The following is a 20,712-nucleotide window of genomic DNA, read 5'->3' as shown; positions in this document are numbered from 1 at the left end:
AACATTTCTTCCATAATGTACACGCACCTTACACCTTACTGTAAATTATAATTTACATTATTTGTTCTTATAAAATGACACAGGGATTTATATTTAAAATAAATAATTTACTTCTCATCCTGCGATATTTAATCTGTGAAGTTCTGTGATTGATAATCTGTCTCACCTTTTCATATTTGTACATGCACTGAAATGAAAGTCAATTTCTGTGTGTGTGTGTGTGTGTTTGCATTGACTTTATTCTGTCTTCCACTGTACTTCAAAAGTCCAACCTTACTGAATCGTGTGATGACCAATGATGAGAAGGAAAAGCAGGAACAAAAGGCTGGATGATGAAAGCGTAGGAGTCAGAAAGGAGGAACGGATGGTGGATGATGGGATGGGGGGATGGGGAGGTGGTTGGGACAGCAAGGGAATGGAAGGCCAGAGTGTGCAGGCTGATGGAGGAGTATTGATTGCTATTGATTTACACAGGTGTATTTGTGTGGGGAGAGGTGTTTTCTTCTCTAACGATATAACACGGTATGTTTTTTGTTTCCCTTGTCGGAATTGCGACGTCCCTTTTATAATAAAAGAAAAACAAACTGACAAAATCAGGTATTGTCAGATGTGAGACTGGACAGAACGTACTGCTGAAGGTAGAGAACATAATTTATTAGGAGCTGGCGTTGGCAAATTGAAACCAGGCTTTCAGGGTTTGGACACACAGCTGAGAGTCGAGTGAAACTGGAGCCAACATTAGCAAAAGCCTTGTGGGAGCCGTTTTGGGGCCAAGCCTACAGTAATGATGATACGAGCTCCAACTCTGTGCATGATGGAAAGGCTGGGGGCAGCGGCAGACAGGTGGGACACAGTGACAGGTGTCACAGAGGTATGTGCTGCAAAGCTAAGTCTGTCAGCACACCGCTTGCTTTTGCTCACAGCTGAGAATGAATGGACATACACACATGTAGAGTGTGTTTCTGTTGTTATGACCAGCACGGCTTTATGATGGATTTTAATTGAATAATAAATAAATATGGTAATGTCATCTTCCATAGACAGATGATGGAAAGGAGGGATTCAGCAGAGACAAGGTTCAAATAAAGAATCAGCTTTGGGACACTGATTTGACTCCAGGATAAAATGTGTGAATAGATAAAGGAACTCTCATCTTGTCTAAAATCAACAGATTAAACATTATTAAAGGCCACCATTTTTAAATAAAACCCACTGGAGTGGCCATTGTCTTTTTAGTTTCGCTGCTTCAAACAACTCCTTAATTGTCTTCCAGGGACACAGCTCGGCTGCTAAAGGTCTTGAAGGATAACATCAGCCGGGCAAATCATTATTTTTATCACCTCCCTGGGAAACCTTGACTGAGAGGGTTGGGCAGTCGTGTGCGAACCCCAGGGTTGGTGGTTTGACTCCTGGCTTCTTGATTTGTGTGTGTCCCCGGACAAGACGCTGAACCCCCAGCCACAAGTGAAAAAACACAGCTTCTTGTCCATCACCATGAAATCACCAAGTTCAATAACTACACTGATGCTGAGATGCCGTAGCTACCAGGTATGTACAATATGAGGAACAACAGGAAAAGGAACTCAGGTTGTTGGAGATTTGCTTGCTGGTGCACTTGTCCACTGTGAGATATGAGCACACAAATCAAAACAATGCAATCGATGGAGAAGTAAGAAGACAGTTCATCTGAATCAATATGTTGAATGTTATATTCTTACACAAGAGCCGCTCAGCCAACATTAACCCAACCTTATTTTACTTAGATTAAGAAACTCAACTGAAGTAAAAGCTGAGGTGTTCAGGATTCACCATGTCCAGTTTCACTGCAGATTCAGGGCAGGTTTGCCACAGCATCCCGCTGCCAACAATAAATACAACAATTATCATGTCAAACGGACCCCGGCCTTTCTCCAGGTCTAACTTTATTTGAGTTGATTGAAATCTGAATCTGCTGCTTGTGACTAAAACCCGCACTGGTTTTATCGGCATGGCGTTGCCGGAGCAAATGCTCCACCGGGAACACTGACTGACTGTTCAACCTTCAGCCTCTAGTGTCCCACAAACTTTTTATATCTGAATGACATGCAACTTTTCATTTAGCCGTGACCGTGTTTTACTGGTAAGATTTTCATCCAATCAGCTGTCGGATCTAAATGAACCCTGAGGGATTTGAGTCCATGGAGAAGCTTTGAAACTCTTTCATTCTGCAGGGTTTCCCAGCGTGGGCCCTGACAGCAGCTTAGGATCCAAATTTCCAGTAATAAACTTTATCTCAGAGTAAACCTCTGTCAAACACCCTGTCGCTGTCTCTTACAGTAAGTCTCCTTTCCCTTTATCTCACCAATACACTCTTCATTAAATATAGTGTATGTATTTTGGATCAATCATTCAGGCAGCAAGGGAGTTTAAATTGATTGTCACATCAAGTTCCCCGTAAAGACTTTGAGGCGACACAGATGGAGCAGTTACCGATGGAATAGAGGCACTGAACAATGACAATTACATTAAAGCATCTGTAAAAGCTGTAAAACAGCTGAGTGCAGTTTTCTGCTGTTTGATGTAGTTTGTAGTCTTTTATCTGGCTAATATTTCCAACTACTATCTAATAGTGAATCGAATGCAAGTAAACACACAACCAGATAGCTCACAGACTGAGTCTGCACAGGTTGAGTTCTTAAGGCGTCATGAGGTGTGTTATGATCTACAAAATTGATCAAGATCAGAGTGTAATTGTGGAGCATGAAGAATTATTATCCGTCCAGACCAGATATTCACGTCGTCGGGTTTGTGACACTCTGAAAAGTATATTCATGGTTTTAAAGCCTCTGTTTTTCTAATAATTCTTCCTGATGAATCTTTTTGGGCTAGTGTGCATCACGTGGTCAACGCGGAAGTTGCAATACCACTGCTGGCCACTGCACCAGAATTGATCACTGAAAGTTTTAGTGGAGGCTGATGAGCGTCGCCTGTCCTTTAATCCAGCTCACGGTCAATGTTGTAAACCTCTGATCAGCCCAGCAAAACCAAACCAATTCAGTTAGAAGTCAGAAGCACATTAGAGGAATATGATTAAATATACTTGAACAAATACAGTAGCCTAATAGTACTATGATTACATTTCCATAATAATAATAATAATAATAATAATAATAATAATAATAATAATAATAATAATAATAATAATAATAATGATGATGATGATATAACCCATGACTCTCTCCTAACTCTCATGGAGACAGGCTTATATATTTTTTATACCGTTTCCATGATCTGTTGCTGACTGAATGGTGAAGCATTAAACACCGCGTTGCGTGCGCGCAGCAGTTGTGTCTTTTCCGCGCGCGCGCGTATGTATGTGTGTGTGTGTGTGTGTGTGTCTCCTGCTGTGCGCTACGTCTCCAAAGCCAGGCATCACGTCACGTGCCAGGACTCCCGGGTCCTGGGCCAAGTTTTTCAGAGTCAGATCATCCACGGAGCTTCAGCACAGCAAAGCACACGGTGCGACCCTCCTGTGCGCATCTCCGCTCCACGCTGCGTAACCAGCGCCTCAGCGAGAACGGACGGATGGATGTGGATAGATGCTCCCATTTAACCGTACGCGCAAACCAAGACCATTTCAAGTGATTTTTTATTACTTACAGTGATTTTTTATTGGCTCTCGGATTACCTTTGATCACAGAAGAGGCAAAAGAAGATTTTTTTTTCGAGGAGAGAGAAGAAAGAAAGAAAGAAAGAAACACAGGGGAAGGAAAGCTCCGGGTTGCTGAGAAAGGCTGGGTGCGCTAGAAACACGGAAAGTCACGGATCATGCTTATGGGAACTTCCGATTCCGTCTCGATAAGGTATTTAAAAATATGAAGTTGCTCTGTTTGCCTGTCACCTTTTAGGATCTATCGAGTCCACTTTTAACCACGTTAAAAAAGAAAAAAGAAAACACAGGTGGTGGGTGGTCTACTCCCTCAGTCGGGTTTTATTTGCTTTGACACCGTTTGAAATGTGTAAGTACTTTTCCACAGTCTTATTACAGCTTGTTTAATATTTCCCCTCTTTGTCATCGAATCCCTTCAGAACTGCCTCAAGCATCAGATGCGCCTTTTCTCTTGTAATGGAAAACGACGGACAACAAAGCCCATTAAAAAGCCTTTAAAAGAAAAAAAGTCTGTTAGTTGGATTATGATGACTAATGTTTTGTTCTCTATGTTTTTCTACTTATTATAATAATCGGGATTAGTGTGGCATTTATAGTTTTTTTTTTCTTTTTGCGCATTCCCTGCCCACCATTGCGTGGTGTGGGCTAAAAACCTCCAGTAGACCAGAGACAGAGCAGTCCATCTGTTCAATCACATAGCAACAGGAAGAGAGAGGGAGACAGAGTGGAAAAAATCCCCACTATTCCCATAATATTGCAGTATTCAGTGGTACTCATAGTATTTAGGATTTATTTATTACAGTAGTGCACTGGATCCATGTTTAACTACCTTAAACACCAATGAATTGTCTGTGTGTAAATACATAGGAGTGAGTTTATCTCTCATATAATATTCAAAACATATTTATGACATTCTGCATAAATCAGATTTGTCTGATTTTCTCTAAGCTCAATATTTTTTAAGTGGACAGAGAAATAAAGGACTGACAAAGAGCTTTGTGAATTAAATGCTTGTTGAAAGCCTCATAGTTGCCAGGTTTGTAAACGAATATTGAAAATATGTGTGTAGATTGCTTGGAAGCAGCAAGTGCTGCTGAGGAATTGGATGAGGAAATGGCCAGAGTGTTTATTTGGCTCATTGTGTGATTTGCCTCCAATTGCTCTTTTCTAAGTTGATCTCTACCTCTTTCTCTTCCCTGTGGCACTCTTTCCTCTACCTTACCTCCATATCCACCTCTGTGATGGCACTGTTGTCCGTCTGTCTGTCTGTCCCCCTGTCTAACTTCTCTCTGTCTGACCTCCCTTCAGAGTGGCTCTGCCTGATGCTCTATCATGACTGATGGAGAGGGGAGAGCGTGCTTTCAGTATGCAGAGTGCCCAGAGGGGCAGGAGCAGGACGAGGTGCAGGAGGAGGTGAGGCTCGCTATACCGACGCCCTACAGGAATGACCCTCCGGGTCAGGATGTTGACCTTGGACCAGGCCGTGATGAAGAGGAGAAGGAGGAGGTGGAGTGGAGGAGGAGGCGGAAGAGAGAAGGAGGAGATGAATGGAGCCCTGAGGTTCAGGAGCATGAAGAGCAGGAACCGGAGCTGGAAGTTGGACCAACACTGGGAGTTCGCATCATGGCTCCTATTCGTGATCCAGATTGTGTCTCAGAGGAGGAGGAGCAGCAGCCATATCCAGCTCTGTCCCCCATGGCCTTCTTCTGCTTGAAGCAAACAACAAGGCCTCGCAACTGGTGTCTTCGTATCGTCTGTAACCCATATCCTTTCACGTACTGGGAATCCAACTCTGTCTGACACGTGGTAAGACCACACACAGTCCTCTTCTGTGCTTATCGTGAATCATTGATTGAAAACACACATCTGAAACGCCAGATATCAGCTGTTGAGTTTTAATGGTTTTGAAATCTACGTAAATTAGCACCTTGCTTGTTTCTGTGAGACTAAACAGACTCCACTGGTGGTGACTCCACACTGATGACATTTGACTGGGGTTCAGTCTGGGGTGGTGTTCACTGGCTGTACTTGTATAAATACCTAAATGAATGTTTGTATGAAGGCATCGTCCACTTTCCACTGTTTCCTGTTTCCTTTCATTTTTGCTTTTTATACTGTACCTGGGTTTATCTTGGGTGCAGCTTTCACTGAAGCAGCTTTTTAATCAAATCAAAATACAAATCAGTTACCTAAGACGTCCAGTATTAACTCTGTCTAATTTTCAGGCAGCCATTTTGTGCTAAAAGTCATTTATTTAAATTTAACTAGCATGACAAAAAGACCAGATCAGTTTTTAGATGCTCATCTTTTTTAGCGTCTATTATTACCTCTCAGCTGAACATCCTACCTCGATAATTTTCATCTGTGGGATGTTTAACACACTGAAGGAAAAAAAAAAAACATAATGTGCTTCCAAATCCAAGCACTATGAAAAGCATTTGAAGATGAACCACTGCAATATGTTTTTATCCCTGATGTGGTTAAGTGGGTGGTGTAAAAACTAAATCAGGAACTGAGTCATATTTATTTGGCAAGTACATTTCTGTGTACCCTGGAATAATCTGCATTGTCCACAAATCTTTCTTTGATCTTCTAGTGTTGAAGATGGAGCAGATGATGCAAGCTGACTTCTGTAGAGATGATTTCTGAACAGTGCTGCATGGTGTTTTAAAATGTTTGTGTTAGTGAAAGGCCAGTGGCGGTGGAGGTGGAAGTGGGTCTTCTGGAAGGAAATCTCAGGGGGAAATAGGAGGAACTGGATAGTTTGGAGCAGTAGATAAACAGATACATCCAAAATATTTTCATCAGTACATAGCTTCAACATTGCATGTGAAGATTGATTTCCTTGGCTTCCTGTTGTCAGCTCTTGAAGGTAGAGTTGATGAATCATGCCCCATAGAGAACAGCGCAGTGAAGCCAGTCAAACCCATGTCAACAATCTGTCTGAATCTGCTCTCAAGAAGAGTCGAACATAGATCTGACACTGCCTGGTGTGGTTTACTGCCGTTTCTATCACATCTATCGTCAAACTGATTTATCGGCACACACACATATCAAAACTACAAAAGGATTATCTGACTGACATGTTCTGTCATGCCCAGTGATTCGACATATCATAACACTTGGTGCATCTAAAATGTGCAGGAATCTACACATAGATTTACCGACTTTAAAGTTCTAAACTTCCGATTACAAAACAGAAACCTGCCGACTTAACAAACCGATGCACGAGTAATCACGACAAAGATTAAGAAAGGTTGAACAATCTGGTAAATAGGGACCAGGAAAGTTTGCTTACGAGATGAAGTTCCTAGGACAGGTTCAAGGAAAATCAGTGCAGCAGAGAGTCCAACGTTTTAGTCCTTTAACATCCCTAATATTAATATATCAGTAGTGGTCTTCTTTATGTATAATACTGCTGACATGACTCTTTTATGGCCCCAGATACTTAACCTTGGAGTGAATCCCAGGCCAGTCCCAGGTTTAAGAAGTGTGCTGTCGTGTGGTAGTGGGTGTCCTCCAGCAATGGCCTTCAGAGACACTCCTAAAACTTGTGACCTTTGACACAAACTACAGTGTCATCCATCATCTATTACATCAAATGTCCCTGAGTATGACAGAGCATCTCTACTAGCTCCAAGGTTTTTGTTTTGTTGCTATCACAAAGAGGGAGTTTTCCTTTGGGGATTGATATGACAGTGTTCTATCTGTATAGTGGCCACTGGAAGTGAAAGACTTGTAAATGCTCTTTGGCAGAACAGTGTGGTTTATGTCTGAGCAGTTGCATCCAAGGTTGGTTGGAAAATAATTTAAAGGGGACTGAATTGGCAGACCTGCACTGCATTTTGGAAATTATACAAATGCACATCTTGTTGGCTGTTTTTTAAATTAATACGACGTATTGTTGCAGGGATTCTGGCCAAGTCTATTTCTTCTTATGCTCGTGCTTACATGCAACAACTGAAGGTAGTTTCAGCGATTCCAGTGTGAGGATTTGATTGATTATACTTGAATTATTGTTTTTGAGCTTGTTCAGTTTGGAGGATTGTCCCAAAGTGGGGAAAGTAGCTTTAACATTACACATACTGTCCTTATTTTAGATGGTGAATGACAGTATACAGCAAAATACAGACTTATTTTAGATAAGAGCATCTTAGCACAAATGAGTAGAGGAGACAGGCAAAGACTAAAAATTAACTTTCTCCTGTTAGACATGTAGACTTAAACACATATGACATATGGTTTGATAGTGTGCTTCTTTACAGATGTTAATGTTACATTACATTAAGTCTGTTGTCTACACAACAGCGTAGCAGGAATAATACTGCAGTAGCTGCTCAGGTAGCCAACTACCGTTAAGCAGATGCTTCTGTGGTCAGCATGTTTTTTTTTATTTCTTCTTTTGCTGGTTGTATTTCTGACATTTCTGGTCGGGCTCGGTGCTGTGTTGTTGTTTGTCCATTGTGGTGAGGACTGTTTGTCCTAAGATAGTCAGTCTAATGAATGAGACGCAGGCTGTCACATGCTTGGCATTGCATTATAACTGCTTGTTTAAGACTGGAACCAGGTTATGTCATAAGAGCTGATCTCACTGGACAGCTTTATGTGTTTTACTCCTGAGCGTCTGCGAGCATGTGGGTGTGTGTGCAGGGCCCACGGTGTAAGCAGTGCAGAGTTGGTGGTCCACAGTGGGATATATAAATATTATTCACAGCATAAATGCCCTGCCACTCAGCCACACAAAGGCATGCAAATGCTGGTTTAAGTGCGAGTCTGGAGAGGAAACAAGATAAAGAGACAAACTGATTGGCTTTTCAAAGCTGTATCACATCCAGAGTCCTGACAGTCCCATTCCCTGTGCTGCACAATATCTACAGTACTCGGTCTTTGGGAAACCACTAATCACATGACAATAAAAATAAATCAGCAGTTGCTCACAATTACAGAACAGCATTTCTCATTCATCATATTTATTATGTTCATCATCATGGATCAGCTGGACTGCTCGTTTGGCTGTAAACATATAAGGATGTCAGGAAAAATGCACGGCTGTGCTCAAGCTGCAATTACAGCTATCATAGTTATTTATTTCCTGCTTTGCTCTCAACACGTCCCCCATACACATGAATCTATCCAGAAGCTGAGGCAAAGGAAGACAAGACAGGAAGTCAAATAGCCAGGCTAAGGATGAAAACTGATATAATATAATATATAACTAATATTTTCACTTTGTGAGGGAAAGGAACTATTCTCTTCTTTGAGGTGCTCTGCTGCTGTTGCTGCATGTGAATTGAAGCTCAGATGTGGTAGATCAGTTGTGTTTTTCCTGCTTTCGTTTGGTTTTCATAGCTTACACTGTCAGATCAGTTGTGTTTAGCAAACAACAAAAAGATTCCTTATAAGTGACAGCAGTGATCTTAATAGTTGACTTTGACAACATTATCCGTCTTGAGCAACTTTTAAGCCTGCTGAAGTCTAGAGCTGTGGTGATTATTGATGCTCATTGTTCTTAAAGCATCAGATAAATATCCGGTTTCTGCTCTTTGGGTTTATCTTGAACTGTTTACATCATAAAAGAAATAATCTGAAGACAACCTAACAAAATATCATCACTTTATTAGATTATATTGAATAATAAAATGTTTCAATGACGCTTCTTTGGCATTGATGCAAAGTGATTTGTTGTCTACTATAATATGCAAAACCAGTAGAGGTGTCTGGTCTGTCCAGTAGATCCAGTAAAGTTGTTTCATACCTGAGTGGACTGAGCAGTTATCAGTCACTGGTTAGATGGTGTGATAGAATAACATGCTGTTTCAGGCTGATTAGATCAGATTTGGGGGCCAGACAGAGTTAATCCATTACAGATGAGTGGATTCATTATGCTATCTGTCTCCATTAGTCATTCTATATTCTAAACCTGTTGAGAGAGTCTCTTGCACTTCCTACATAAATGAATACAGATGAGGCCGCGCGAAGACACACACTCCCACACACATACACACATTCACACACAGGGAACAGCAGGCAACCTGTTGTGTTGGCTTGTTTGAACGATCACAGCCATCTAGGCATTTTTCATCAGATAAGAATAAAGGTGGATTTAAAGCCGTGTGACGCGGAGGGCAACTTGTTGAAGTTAAAATCTTCTGCATGAAGGATTTCAACATGTAGCCTAGATAAGTATCCACTTCAAGACATGAGAGGTCTCACTTCTTCTCACTCTCACATCATTTGAAGCCTTTCGCTCTCTTTGTCTGTGTGTGTGTACAGTATTTATGTCTTAGAAATGATTTCATCTCTGCGGTGTGTGGGACAAATTGAGCTAGCCTTGATTTCAGCCAGTTGTCTTTCCCCTACTGTCACTCAGACATCACGAATGTGTGCGTCTAAATGCACACAGACGTGCTTCTGTGCCTCTCTGCCAGACTTGATGTTTGTTCTGCGGTATTTATATTCAGCAGTTCGTTTGTGTGTGTGTGTGTTTGGTGACTCATTATATTTGGGCTGTGCTCATGATAACAGCAGATTGGGGGTCATGAGTCGTGTATCACTGCAGAGACAGAGGGATCCTGCCTCTGTGACGTATGAAGCACTGGCACACGCTGCACAGTCCTCACAATGTGAGTGGCTGCGTGGATCTCTCTTCATGTACGAGTGCATGTGTAGTGGCACTAGCTCGTGTTGTGCTGTATAATGGACAAGCCTCACACCTCCCAGAACTGTCTTTCAGCACTTTGTTGCAGAGCATCAGATATGACAACACCATACCCTCCCTGCAATTAGAGGGAGACAGAGCATTCACATAGTCTCTTATACATAAATGCTTTGCCTCTGTGCTATCATGGATAATCACAAATCCTCCATGTTTGTCAACATGGCGCCGAATGAGCATAGAAACTGTAAACAGACCTCTAAATCCTGAATTCTAACTCGGACATTAATGCATGCTTAGTTACTTATTGAATGTTGATCGATACAAACATTATTTTGTCAATTTTAGTTGGCAGAACTCCTCGTGTTTGACAGCATTTAACATTTAAAAGTGTGTTTGTAGTCCAGCATCATTACTGCAAATGATCCAGTCATACTCAGTCTAGTGTGGCTCAATGTTAATCTAGTTCCAAAACGCTTTGTGTAGCTAAACATAAGAAAACAAGTGCACTGTAATAGTGTTTGTTGCCCCCTCCCCCCATTAGTTGGATTTTTGTGTGGTTTATATATGTGTGTGTGTGTGTGTGTGGACAGGATGTTAAGGTGTGTGTGTTGTGGGATTACTTCCAGTACAGTAGGATCTTTGCTTATCCTCCGGCTCAATGTTTACAGACTGGCTCGCAAAATGATCTGGAACTAATGGCGCTGGGTTTCGTGTGTGTAAACGTGGAGTGCATGTGCATGCAGTGCGTATACTCAACCGTATGTGTACACACACCATGATTTAAGCAGTGACCCTGTCCCGCCCCAGGCAGAGAGCGTCTGACTCCACAAGGCACTCCACAGGAAAGAAGTGTGTTTCTCTATTTGGGTGTGTTTGTGCTGCTGACCAGATGAATGCTGGTGTGAAATTATGGATGCCATCGGGGTTGTGGACAGAAACACTGCGACTGGCCCAGCGTGACTGGGTTTAGTTTACAGTACATTCATTTACCACATGCTTTTGTCCAGAAGGTTTAGTAGTTAAGATGAAAGCATTTTTGACATTTTGGGAAACCCGTATCATGTCCAGCAAATCTGAAGCTACAGCCAGCAGCTGGTTAGCTTGGCTTCGATAAAAACAGATCCTAGGTCTTTCTGAAGCTAACAAAACCGTGCCGCTCCTCTAAAGTTCCCGTGTTAACGGTAAATGAGCTATAACGATGCTGGCAGGCTGATTTTGCTACCTTTGGATAGAGCTGGGATAATGACTAGTTAAGTGGGAACTGGCTGTAGTCACATTTTTAAGTTAATAAGCATATCTCCCAAAATGTCAAAGTATTTCTTTAAGGACAAACATATGTTGGGCAGCAGAGCTGTTTTAAGACATAGGCTATGAAATATTAGGCATTTGTTCCTATGAGGGAACCACTGACTTGGCAGACAGTCATCTGTCTGGGGACTGAATCTCATAAAACCTGCAGTTTTCTCCCAAAGTGGTTTATTTGCTCAGTAAAACGACCACTCATTAATCAGAGGGAAGTTAAACTAAGAACTGCAACCACAACAGAAACAAATGTGAAGCTCCAAGCTTGTGCAACATTGCAGGAAATGCATCAATACCAGGCCTCCACCACCGTAACCCAGCCGCCATTCCCGACACGCCCACGCTGCTCATATATTGAATAGATGATCCTCATCAGTATAAATCATTATCGGGATACTGATTTTTAACTCGAGTCCTGTAGTCAGTGATCTATAGGTTTGACAAAACAAAGCACAGAATGATCAACAATTAGCCTGCTCTGAAATGAAAGCTATGTCAAAGTAAATCACATGTCACAAGGCGGTGAACCAGGCATTTTGGTGAAGAAAGCATCAATTACTGACAGCTGTAGTATTCATTGGACATTTAGTAAAAATCAGAATTTAAATAATTATTATATTGTGCACATTAAGAGACACATAATTATCAAAGTTGATTTCATGATACAGAAGAATACAGTTGAATTGAAATAAAATTTATTCTAAAATTAAAGATATTCTATGAAATGTATCATAAAATATTGTCATAAAAAATTCGGGCCCCTCAGGGAAACCAGAGGGTGTCTCGCCTAGGGCACCAAAATGTCCATAAGGTGTGGGGGGGGGGGCTTGCACATCAAGGATGCTCTGGTCCTTTCTGTGTGGTGGTAGCATGCTTTGCCTGTGTGATTAATAAGAGCATACTGATGAGTCTGTTGCATCAGAGGTTAGAGGTCAGTCTGAGTGACGCAGCTGGTGTTCAGGGTCAGGAGGTCAACACATTAATGAGTCAAATATTGAATAGTCAATCTCTGTGGTGTCAGAAATCAGTAAAACAGGTCATTTATGGGGCTTTTTAGTGGTGTTCAGAGATGCTGTAGAATAGCTGCTTTGCACCGCAGTCAGTGTTTTCACTCAGAAGGCTGTCAGTTAAGTTCCCTGTAGTGCCAGAGCCTGATTGGTCCACTTTTAGTGTGGGAGGGCTTTTTGGGCATCTGTTACCATGGCTACGCGTCATGTTGACGATGGTCTAGAAGTGTACTCTGTGTTTCCACGTCTCAACTCCCCCATCGAAAAGCCGCTCTGTCACTTCGATCAAGAAAATCCACACTGAACATGTGAGGCCGCTTCTCTTGATCAAAACTCGCATTAGACGAAGGAATAATGATAAGTAATGACTGGATGTGAGCACACAAGTGCAGCAGGTGGTAGGTAGGTGTCAGGCAAAGCTGACACAAGTGTGGACAGACAGGGACGGACGAGACAAAGAACTGAGGAGAGGAGAAAGAAAGACAAGACAATGGAAGGTCAGGAAATGCAAGAAGAAGGAAGCAAAGGATGACAAAAACAGACGAGGGAGGTCAAAGAAAGAGGACAAGAAGTTAAAAGTAGAGGCAAGGACGATGAGAGAAGGGGGGCATAAAAGGGATAAAGAGGATAAAGCATCAGGATAAAGACTTGTATGAGGTAAAAGATGAACAGGAACACGGCGAGGAGTTAAAAGGATCATTTAAATCCAGTCTGTTCTGCACAGTGTGTGGACTTTAACACGACTCTGTTGTTTGACAACTGGACACGGCCGTTCAGCCAATCACAAGTGTGTGACAAGAGCGAGCACCTCTCAGCTCTTTCTGACTCGACCGGGCTTTTTATTGTCTTTCTCTGCTACTTGATGGTTGCTGCAGTGAAGATGCACACACAACTGCTCTCTCAACCAACCCCATCCTCCCCCTCCCTCACCCTGTCTTGATCCAAAAAGCTGCAGCTAAATAGTGTGTGCTTTTCTTTGTTTCTCTCTCGTATTCGCATCTCATCCCTTTGTCTTTTTTCTTGCTGCTAAAACATGTCCTGACAAGTCCTGACTGCAAATGCACCAAAGCACTTGTAGTTTTATTCCTATTTCAGTGTTTTTTTTTCTTGTAGCACTGTTGGAGACAGAGATCAGTTATAGTATGTATTTTTTTGTTTTGTGCTGCAGCATAAAATATGTATTTGCACTTAGTCGTTTAACGCTTTGATCCAAAGCGACTTACAAGTGAGATAATGAGACCACTTAAAAATGAAATGAATTATCAGGATGTTTCTGGTCATCTCTACGTTTATCATCATTTGACATTAGACTTTCTCCCAAGCTGCAGTGATTTACAGGCATGACTTGGTCCATGATGGTGGTCAAGGGGTTGAGCTGGAGCTCAGTAGAAATAGATTTATCCACAGTCATGGTTGTAAAATAAGAGGTTGGACGACATGAGGTATAATTGAAAAACTGAGCTAGCAGAGATTCAGAGGCACCACTATACGTCACAGCGCATCGCCAAACAACACACTGACACACTCGCTCACACACACGCCCGGCAGGATCCTCAAGATGTGAGAAATAACCTGAAAAGGCGATAATGTATTTCTTTTTGAGGAGGAGATGATAGGAGGGGGAGGTCAGCCAGGCTCCCCAGGGACTCTGCATCGTGCTGGGGTGGGGATCATCAGCAGACCCTCGGGTGCTCCCTCTCTTCATCCCATCTACAGTGGGGTGTTTAGTATTCAGTTATGTTTTTAGGTCATATTGCTTTGTTGCGTTTGCTGTTTAGTAGCTGCACTGCTGTTCCTAATGAGCTTTTTTTTTTTGCTTGGTAGTGTGTGTGTGTGTGTGTGTGCATGCATTTTTGATGTATGTGTGTCTGTGAGTTCCTGCTGTTCTGAGCCGTTTCCCAACAGTCAAGCGCCACATAAATAACACAGCAGCCTGCACCTTGCTGCTGATCACATTTCTGTTGAAAGATGGTTGAAATGAGAAGCACTCACCAATAGAGAGACAGTTTAATGGCCTACTTTGTACGGACAGCTTTTCATTTCACACAACAATGTTTTGGAGGCACCAGAAATTGCTTACGACAGCCTGCATAACCACAGGGACATGTTATTATTTTCTTTGCACAAAGACATTTACAGATACAGATTTATTTATCATTTATTCAGATTTATTCACCTCTGATGATCAAACCAGCCCAGAAACGAGGACCTGCGAAGGTTAGGAAGGGTGTGCACGAGTTCATACGTGGATGGAGACGTGAGGGAGGCACATCTGTGTGTATGTGGGTGTTGTAGTATGAAAGAAAAATGTAGAGATGGATGAATAAATAAAAGATCTAGGAAGCCCATCAGCATCCAGCACTGGGTTGTCATGGCAATGTGGTAAGCACAGCACAGAGTGTGTGTGAGTGAGAAACACAGACACAGCTCAGATCACTGCAATGTTTTAGCATATATATGTAACTTAGTTTCAGTTCCGCACGGCTTTAAAACTACCGCTTTGCCTCGTGTGGCAGATCTGTGGCTATACAATGCTGGATGCCCAGCGTTGTGCATGTGTATGTTTGTGTATGTGTGAGCACGAGAGATGCTTTTACAACATAGTGTGTAATGGATAAAGCCTGATACTTAACTGCATTTCCTTAGAGACCTGAAAACTGCAGCCTCTTCTTTCTGGTTCTCTTGCTTTCTCTGCTCTGCAGCACATGTACCTGCTTTGTCTACAAAATGGGCCTGTGTGCACAGAAATGTGTGTGTGTGTGTGTGTGTGTGTGGAGGGAGGTACGGCGGTGGAATGATAGTCAGAGTGAATAGGTGTGAAGAATAAGAGTTACAGCAACCTAGTTTTACAGCAGAGTGGTGATTGAAGGTTGATGATGAAGAAAAGTGCTGGGTGAATTTGAAAGTGTATGTGCAGCGTTTAATGAAAGTAACTTCACACAGCAGGAATGTGTTTCGTAATGTGTGTGTGTGTGTGTGATAGAGTGGGCGAGAGAGGAAGAGAGAGAAGCCGAGGACAGTGGGATTCTCTCAGTGAAGAGGCCTTTACTAGGAACTCTACCTGGTTACTAGGCAACAGAATAGCACTGCTGAACAGTGGAGCATTGGGGATGTGGGGAGGGAGGGGTGTCGATCCGCTGTGTGTGTGTGTGTGTTTGAGTGCTGAGTCAATTTTATAGAAAAGTGTGTGTTGTGGGACTGAACAACGATGAAGGGAAGCGAAGGTCATGGTTGTACGTTGATGTGTGATATTTAATGTGCAACAGAAAAAGAAGTTCCATCTGCACACATGTTTTCAAGTGTTGATTAGTTCACGTTGAGCGCTGCCTCACTTTGAAATCGTTGTTGTTGGAGATATCGGTAAGTGATGCAACGTGCAGGCTAGGTTGACCCAGCCTTGATGCTCGGCTCTGAATTGCTCATATCTCACTTTAGGGTTCCTGTTCAAGGATGTAACCCGCACCTAACGGAGCCGACAGTGAACTCAAAGAGATGTGCCCAGTGTGAGAAGACGTCACATCTGTTTGTTTTACTGCTTGACTGAGGTGTCTGACCAAATACAAGTCAAGGTTTTGTTATATAAGTCACAGCTTGCATGTAGATGCAGCACTGTTCGTGCCTCGAGGAACAATTAATACACTTTATTACCAAAAAAGAGCTTTTCCGCAGACAAAAATCTGGATTAACACACTTGCAGCTGCAGTGTGAACAGACTGACAGCAGAAAGAGGGATGATATTAAAATGTGTCAGTTTATATATTTGCTTTAGTTATGACCACTGAGGATGGAGACTGTGAAAAAAGAGAAATCTCATTGTCTCACTGAAACACCAGAGGGGACCAGTAGAACATTTTATTAACATATGTATATTTCATATCATAATTAAATAGATTGTTTCTGATGTCTACACTGGATTTCAGTGTTGGCGCGGATCGTTTCTGCGAATCACTTTCAATATCGTATAGAGAAATAACAGCTTTGTCTCAAACTAGATTCACATGGACGTATTTATAGTTACACAGCTGTTCCAAGGTTAATCTGTGCTACCAATCTGTCATTGAGGGGAAAGAGGTGGGGCTTACAGTAGGAACAGTTAACTCATAGTGTTCTATCTTTCGTAAACCAGGAAGTACACTTCACCATGTCAACGAGATCTTACACAAACCAACAAATGATCCTCTCTGTCAATGATCTGCTGTTCTCTGGATTGAACTTGGCGTTGTTTGTCTCTACTACAGACAGATGGGTAATATAGATGGATGAATCTCCATCAGGCAGTTCAGATGATAATTAATCACCTTTTGGAAGGAAGGCAGCCTTTTCAATAGCACTTCTTATTTGCTGGTGTATGTGTGTGTTTGTGTGAGTGCGTGTGGGAGAGTGCCGTTTAATGTCCATTAGACTGTAATGAAGGAACGCTGCTCTCACTGGCCCCCTGTCTGCTTTCTAATGGACCTCTATTATCACAGTTCAAACACACGTGGAAAGTGCACCTCACACACCTTCTGCCTTTTCCTTGACACACACATACACACTCTGGGTCTCAGCGCAAGATGAAAGGAAGACGTGAAGCAGCTGACCCAGCTGAAGTGCAGGAGGAGCCGTGTCTGTTAAAGAGTCTGATTTTAGCCAAAGTGACTGTAATGGTGCTGTTATATACTAGTCTGGAGGCGAGGGAGCCATACGTCACAGAACAACACTGAACACAGAGCCAACAATTCGCCTGGACTTTATAACAGTACTGACTGCAGTTTATTTATTCATTAATGTTCATACAGTATATATCAATGTTTAGTAATGCACTGTTGTAGGGAATAAACTTTCTAGACATCCAAGTTTTTATAAACCAATCTCTGATAAAACAACACTTTGTTTTACGGACATGCAGTGTTGGTGAGCTTACCCTCCTCTTTATCTCTGCAGGAATTTATGTACCAATTAGTTTTTACACAGTATGACTGAAGAATACCTACTGAATTAAATCTGTTGTTCCACTTGGCAGCTCTAATTATATAGAGGAAAATGTAATAAAGGAAAATCAAAGTGTGCAGAAATGTCTTACATAGACCTGAGAGTCAGATAGGATTCTTGGCAACATATCAGATAAAACCTAATGCTCAAAATCTGCATAGTTTTGCTTTACATTTGCTTAAAAAAAGCCTGCATGGTAAGAATTTCTGTCTGCATCAGCACCATTTAAATATTATTGAGTGCACAACTTCTGTAGCAGTGTAATAACTTCTATATTCACTGCTACCTATAGTAGTAGATGTGCAGGACGGAGGTCAAGCTTTACAGTTCCTACAGCATACAATAACGTTTCATCCTTAGAATCAGATAAGGAAAAAACCTCCAAAGACGTGTTTATTGGGAAAAAATATATATCGTAGGTGGAAGCCTTTAGGAAATACCTGCTAAGTATTGTGTAATATGTTTTAGTGCTGTAATCCATACGTACAGCTCTCTCTCTGCTGCTGCAATTAGCCAATTCCCAGCTGGGAATCAATAAAGTTGAACTTACTGAATCGTTTATAACTTCACTGAGGTTAAAAATCAATCTCATGCAAGTGGGAAATATAATAATTTTTACATTGAACTCTGCTTTTATTTTTCCTGCTGGATGCTCATTGATATACAGTATATGTGCAAAGTAAGAGACACTCCAGAAAAGATAATGAAAGATCATCTACTAAATCACTCAACACTGGGGAAAAAAATAAATATGACATTTCCCAAGCAAACGCTCTCACAATGCAAAGGAGAACGTTAGAGATGTTAGACCTCTGGTGGTAAATGTTTACAGCTTGCAGACACCTCATTAGAGAACAGCGTCATCTGTTCCCCAATAGCCACTTAGGACTTATCACCGGACAGACTGAACTGCCAAACTTTGTGGAACAACATTATCCAGGCAGTTTAACCTGCAATTAACCCGGCAAAGGAGAACATTTCAAAAAACACCAAATAAAGATCCAATTAAAAACTGTCACTTGTTACTTTACAGCATGAAAGTGTGTGGATGTGCGTCTGTGTGCATATTGCATCAGGAAGGCAGTCCTGAGCTTATGTAGTAGTTGACATTTATGTCTCCATGGTGACACTATGTGTGTGTTTGTACATGTATGTCTGGTTGTACTGTGTCAGGGTTTCCACTGGTGTGTGTGTCTGCCTGCACGCAGTGGCGCAGACGGGACTGCTAACAAGAGTGTGTGTGACAGACCTCCCACACATGAAGCTCTGATCCGGTTTATTCCGGTTGGCAGTCTTGTGTCGGCATGGCAATGGATGCTGGACAGGCCCACTTTGGCTTAGCTGAGTGCCAGGCACAGATACTGACGAGGTGTTGTGCTAACGAACGGATCAGAGAGTGTGGCGGACTGAGTGGCCATGTGTGTTTTGGTTGTGAGGGTATGTGTGAGAGAGAGAGAGAGAGGCAGGAAGATGCGTGGTGGTGCTGTCTTTGTGTGTGTGTGATAGGAGCATCATCTGTCAGTGCAGCTCCGGACAGCCAAACTGAAGTCCATATTGACCGCTGATGCTGATGCAGAGGAACAATCTTTAAAACTCTGGCCCTTAATTGAAAAGTAAACAAAATACTTCATCCTCAGTGTCCTGCAGCGTACACCCATCTCAATCAAAAAACTTGATGACAGACCTGGCAGTGATTTTAGGGGAATGAAATCAATTGGAGAAAATCAGGGTTTCCAATCTAGGAGATGATTATAGGAGAACCATGTCAGAAATATCAAAAGACACAATTTTTCATCCTGTATTGATCGCTCAAAGAAAGTTTTGTCTTTTTGCTGTGAGCTACAGTTTGGTAGGAAGCTGGACGATGGCAAGGTTGCACATGTGTAATGCAGTTGTGTGCGATCTTTGTTATTGCCTCCTGTATTTTGTTTTCTCTGACAATGCCCTTTATATCTGATGAATGTCTGAACAGTTCTGTGCCAATGACATCAGGTATATCTGATTTCTTACTAACATTGACATGAATGCCAGGACTCAAGGACATGTAGTAGAACATTGCCCAGAACATCACGCTTCCTCCGCCAGTTACCGTCTCATAATGGATGCTGGTGCAAACTCACATGTCCATTCTTTGAGCTTTTGGCAGTGGACAGGAGTCAGCATGGGCACGCTGACAGAGCTGCAGCAACGCTGCACTATATGCACCGTGCTTTGATGCACTGCATGATGTGACAGCTGTTGGTGCTAGCGAGCATTAACATTTTCATCAATCTGTGCTACAGTAGCTCTTCCGTGGGATCAGGTCACAGGTCCCACCCTTCGCTTCACTTCATCAGTGCTTTTAATGTTGTGGCTGATCAGTGTATTAACTGTTGCTAATTAACAGTTAATCCTGTAATTGGTTCACTTCGGTTGCACTCGGTATCACAGAGAACAGAATACATGTTGTTCGTGTCTTCAGTTGCTCATCTGTAGCTGTGTAGCTGATAAGAAATATTAAATTATTATTTAGGCTCTAGTTATTTACAATTTTAGTTAGTTTTAGATGTTTAAAGCTAAATTTAATTAAATTATATAAAGGTTTTGAAGAGATTTTTAATTAAAAGTAGATTTCATAGTGTATTTGCATTAGATAAAATTGTGCCATGTGCACTTCCACTGAAGACTAACTAAAAATCTAAAAAAGAAACTTGTGACAGCTTCTAATGTAATTAGATGAGTTTGCCATTAGTCATGTTTCTTTCTCATGCTAGATTTAATCCAGGACTTAATCTTTGTAGGGAGCCTTAGTATCATAATTCAGGCTGTCTAAGCTTGGAAATTGTCTAAGCTGATTTTGCAAGATACTGGTGCATCAGAATTAGTGCTGCCCTTCAGAGCCTGATCCCTTATACTAAAACAGATGTTACGATTACAGTTGTTTAATAGATAATGAATATGACTTCAGTATATTATATAGACAGTTGCTTACAACAACAGCATGTGTCTGTGTCTCTTTTAGTTGTGTTTTGACATTTCCTTCACATTTCTATGAGGGCATTTTAGCCAGTCCTCACAACTCCAAAAGGAATTAGCTGTATTTTAGTTTTTAAGGTTGGGGTTGAGTTGTGGTGTTTGGGTAAAGT

At 41.8% G+C, this 20,712-nt stretch overlaps 1 protein-coding gene across 1 annotated transcript in view; it reads left to right on the top strand.

Annotated features, from left to right (window-relative positions):
* The first annotated feature begins 3,482 nt into the window (after window positions 1-3,482).
* cacna1ha (calcium channel, voltage-dependent, T type, alpha 1H subunit a) overlaps window positions 3,483-20,712 on the top strand; it is an 88,492-nt gene continuing 71,262 nt past the window's right edge. Inside the window, exons 1-2 of the mRNA XM_026354716.1 lie at window positions 3,483-3,842; window positions 4,958-5,412. Of these exons, the coding sequence (XP_026210501.1) occupies window positions 4,982-5,412 (431 nt within the window). The 5' untranslated portion in view covers window positions 3,483-3,842; window positions 4,958-4,981. The remainder of the gene's footprint in view (window positions 3,843-4,957; window positions 5,413-20,712) is intronic.

This window comes from Anabas testudineus, chromosome 8, assembly GCF_900324465.2.
Source record: "Anabas testudineus chromosome 8, fAnaTes1.2, whole genome shotgun sequence".
NCBI classification, from domain to species: Eukaryota; Metazoa; Chordata; class Actinopteri; order Anabantiformes; family Anabantidae; genus Anabas; species Anabas testudineus.
Note: the sequence above shows the minus strand (reverse complement) of the source record. Positions and strands in the feature narration are given on the sequence as shown.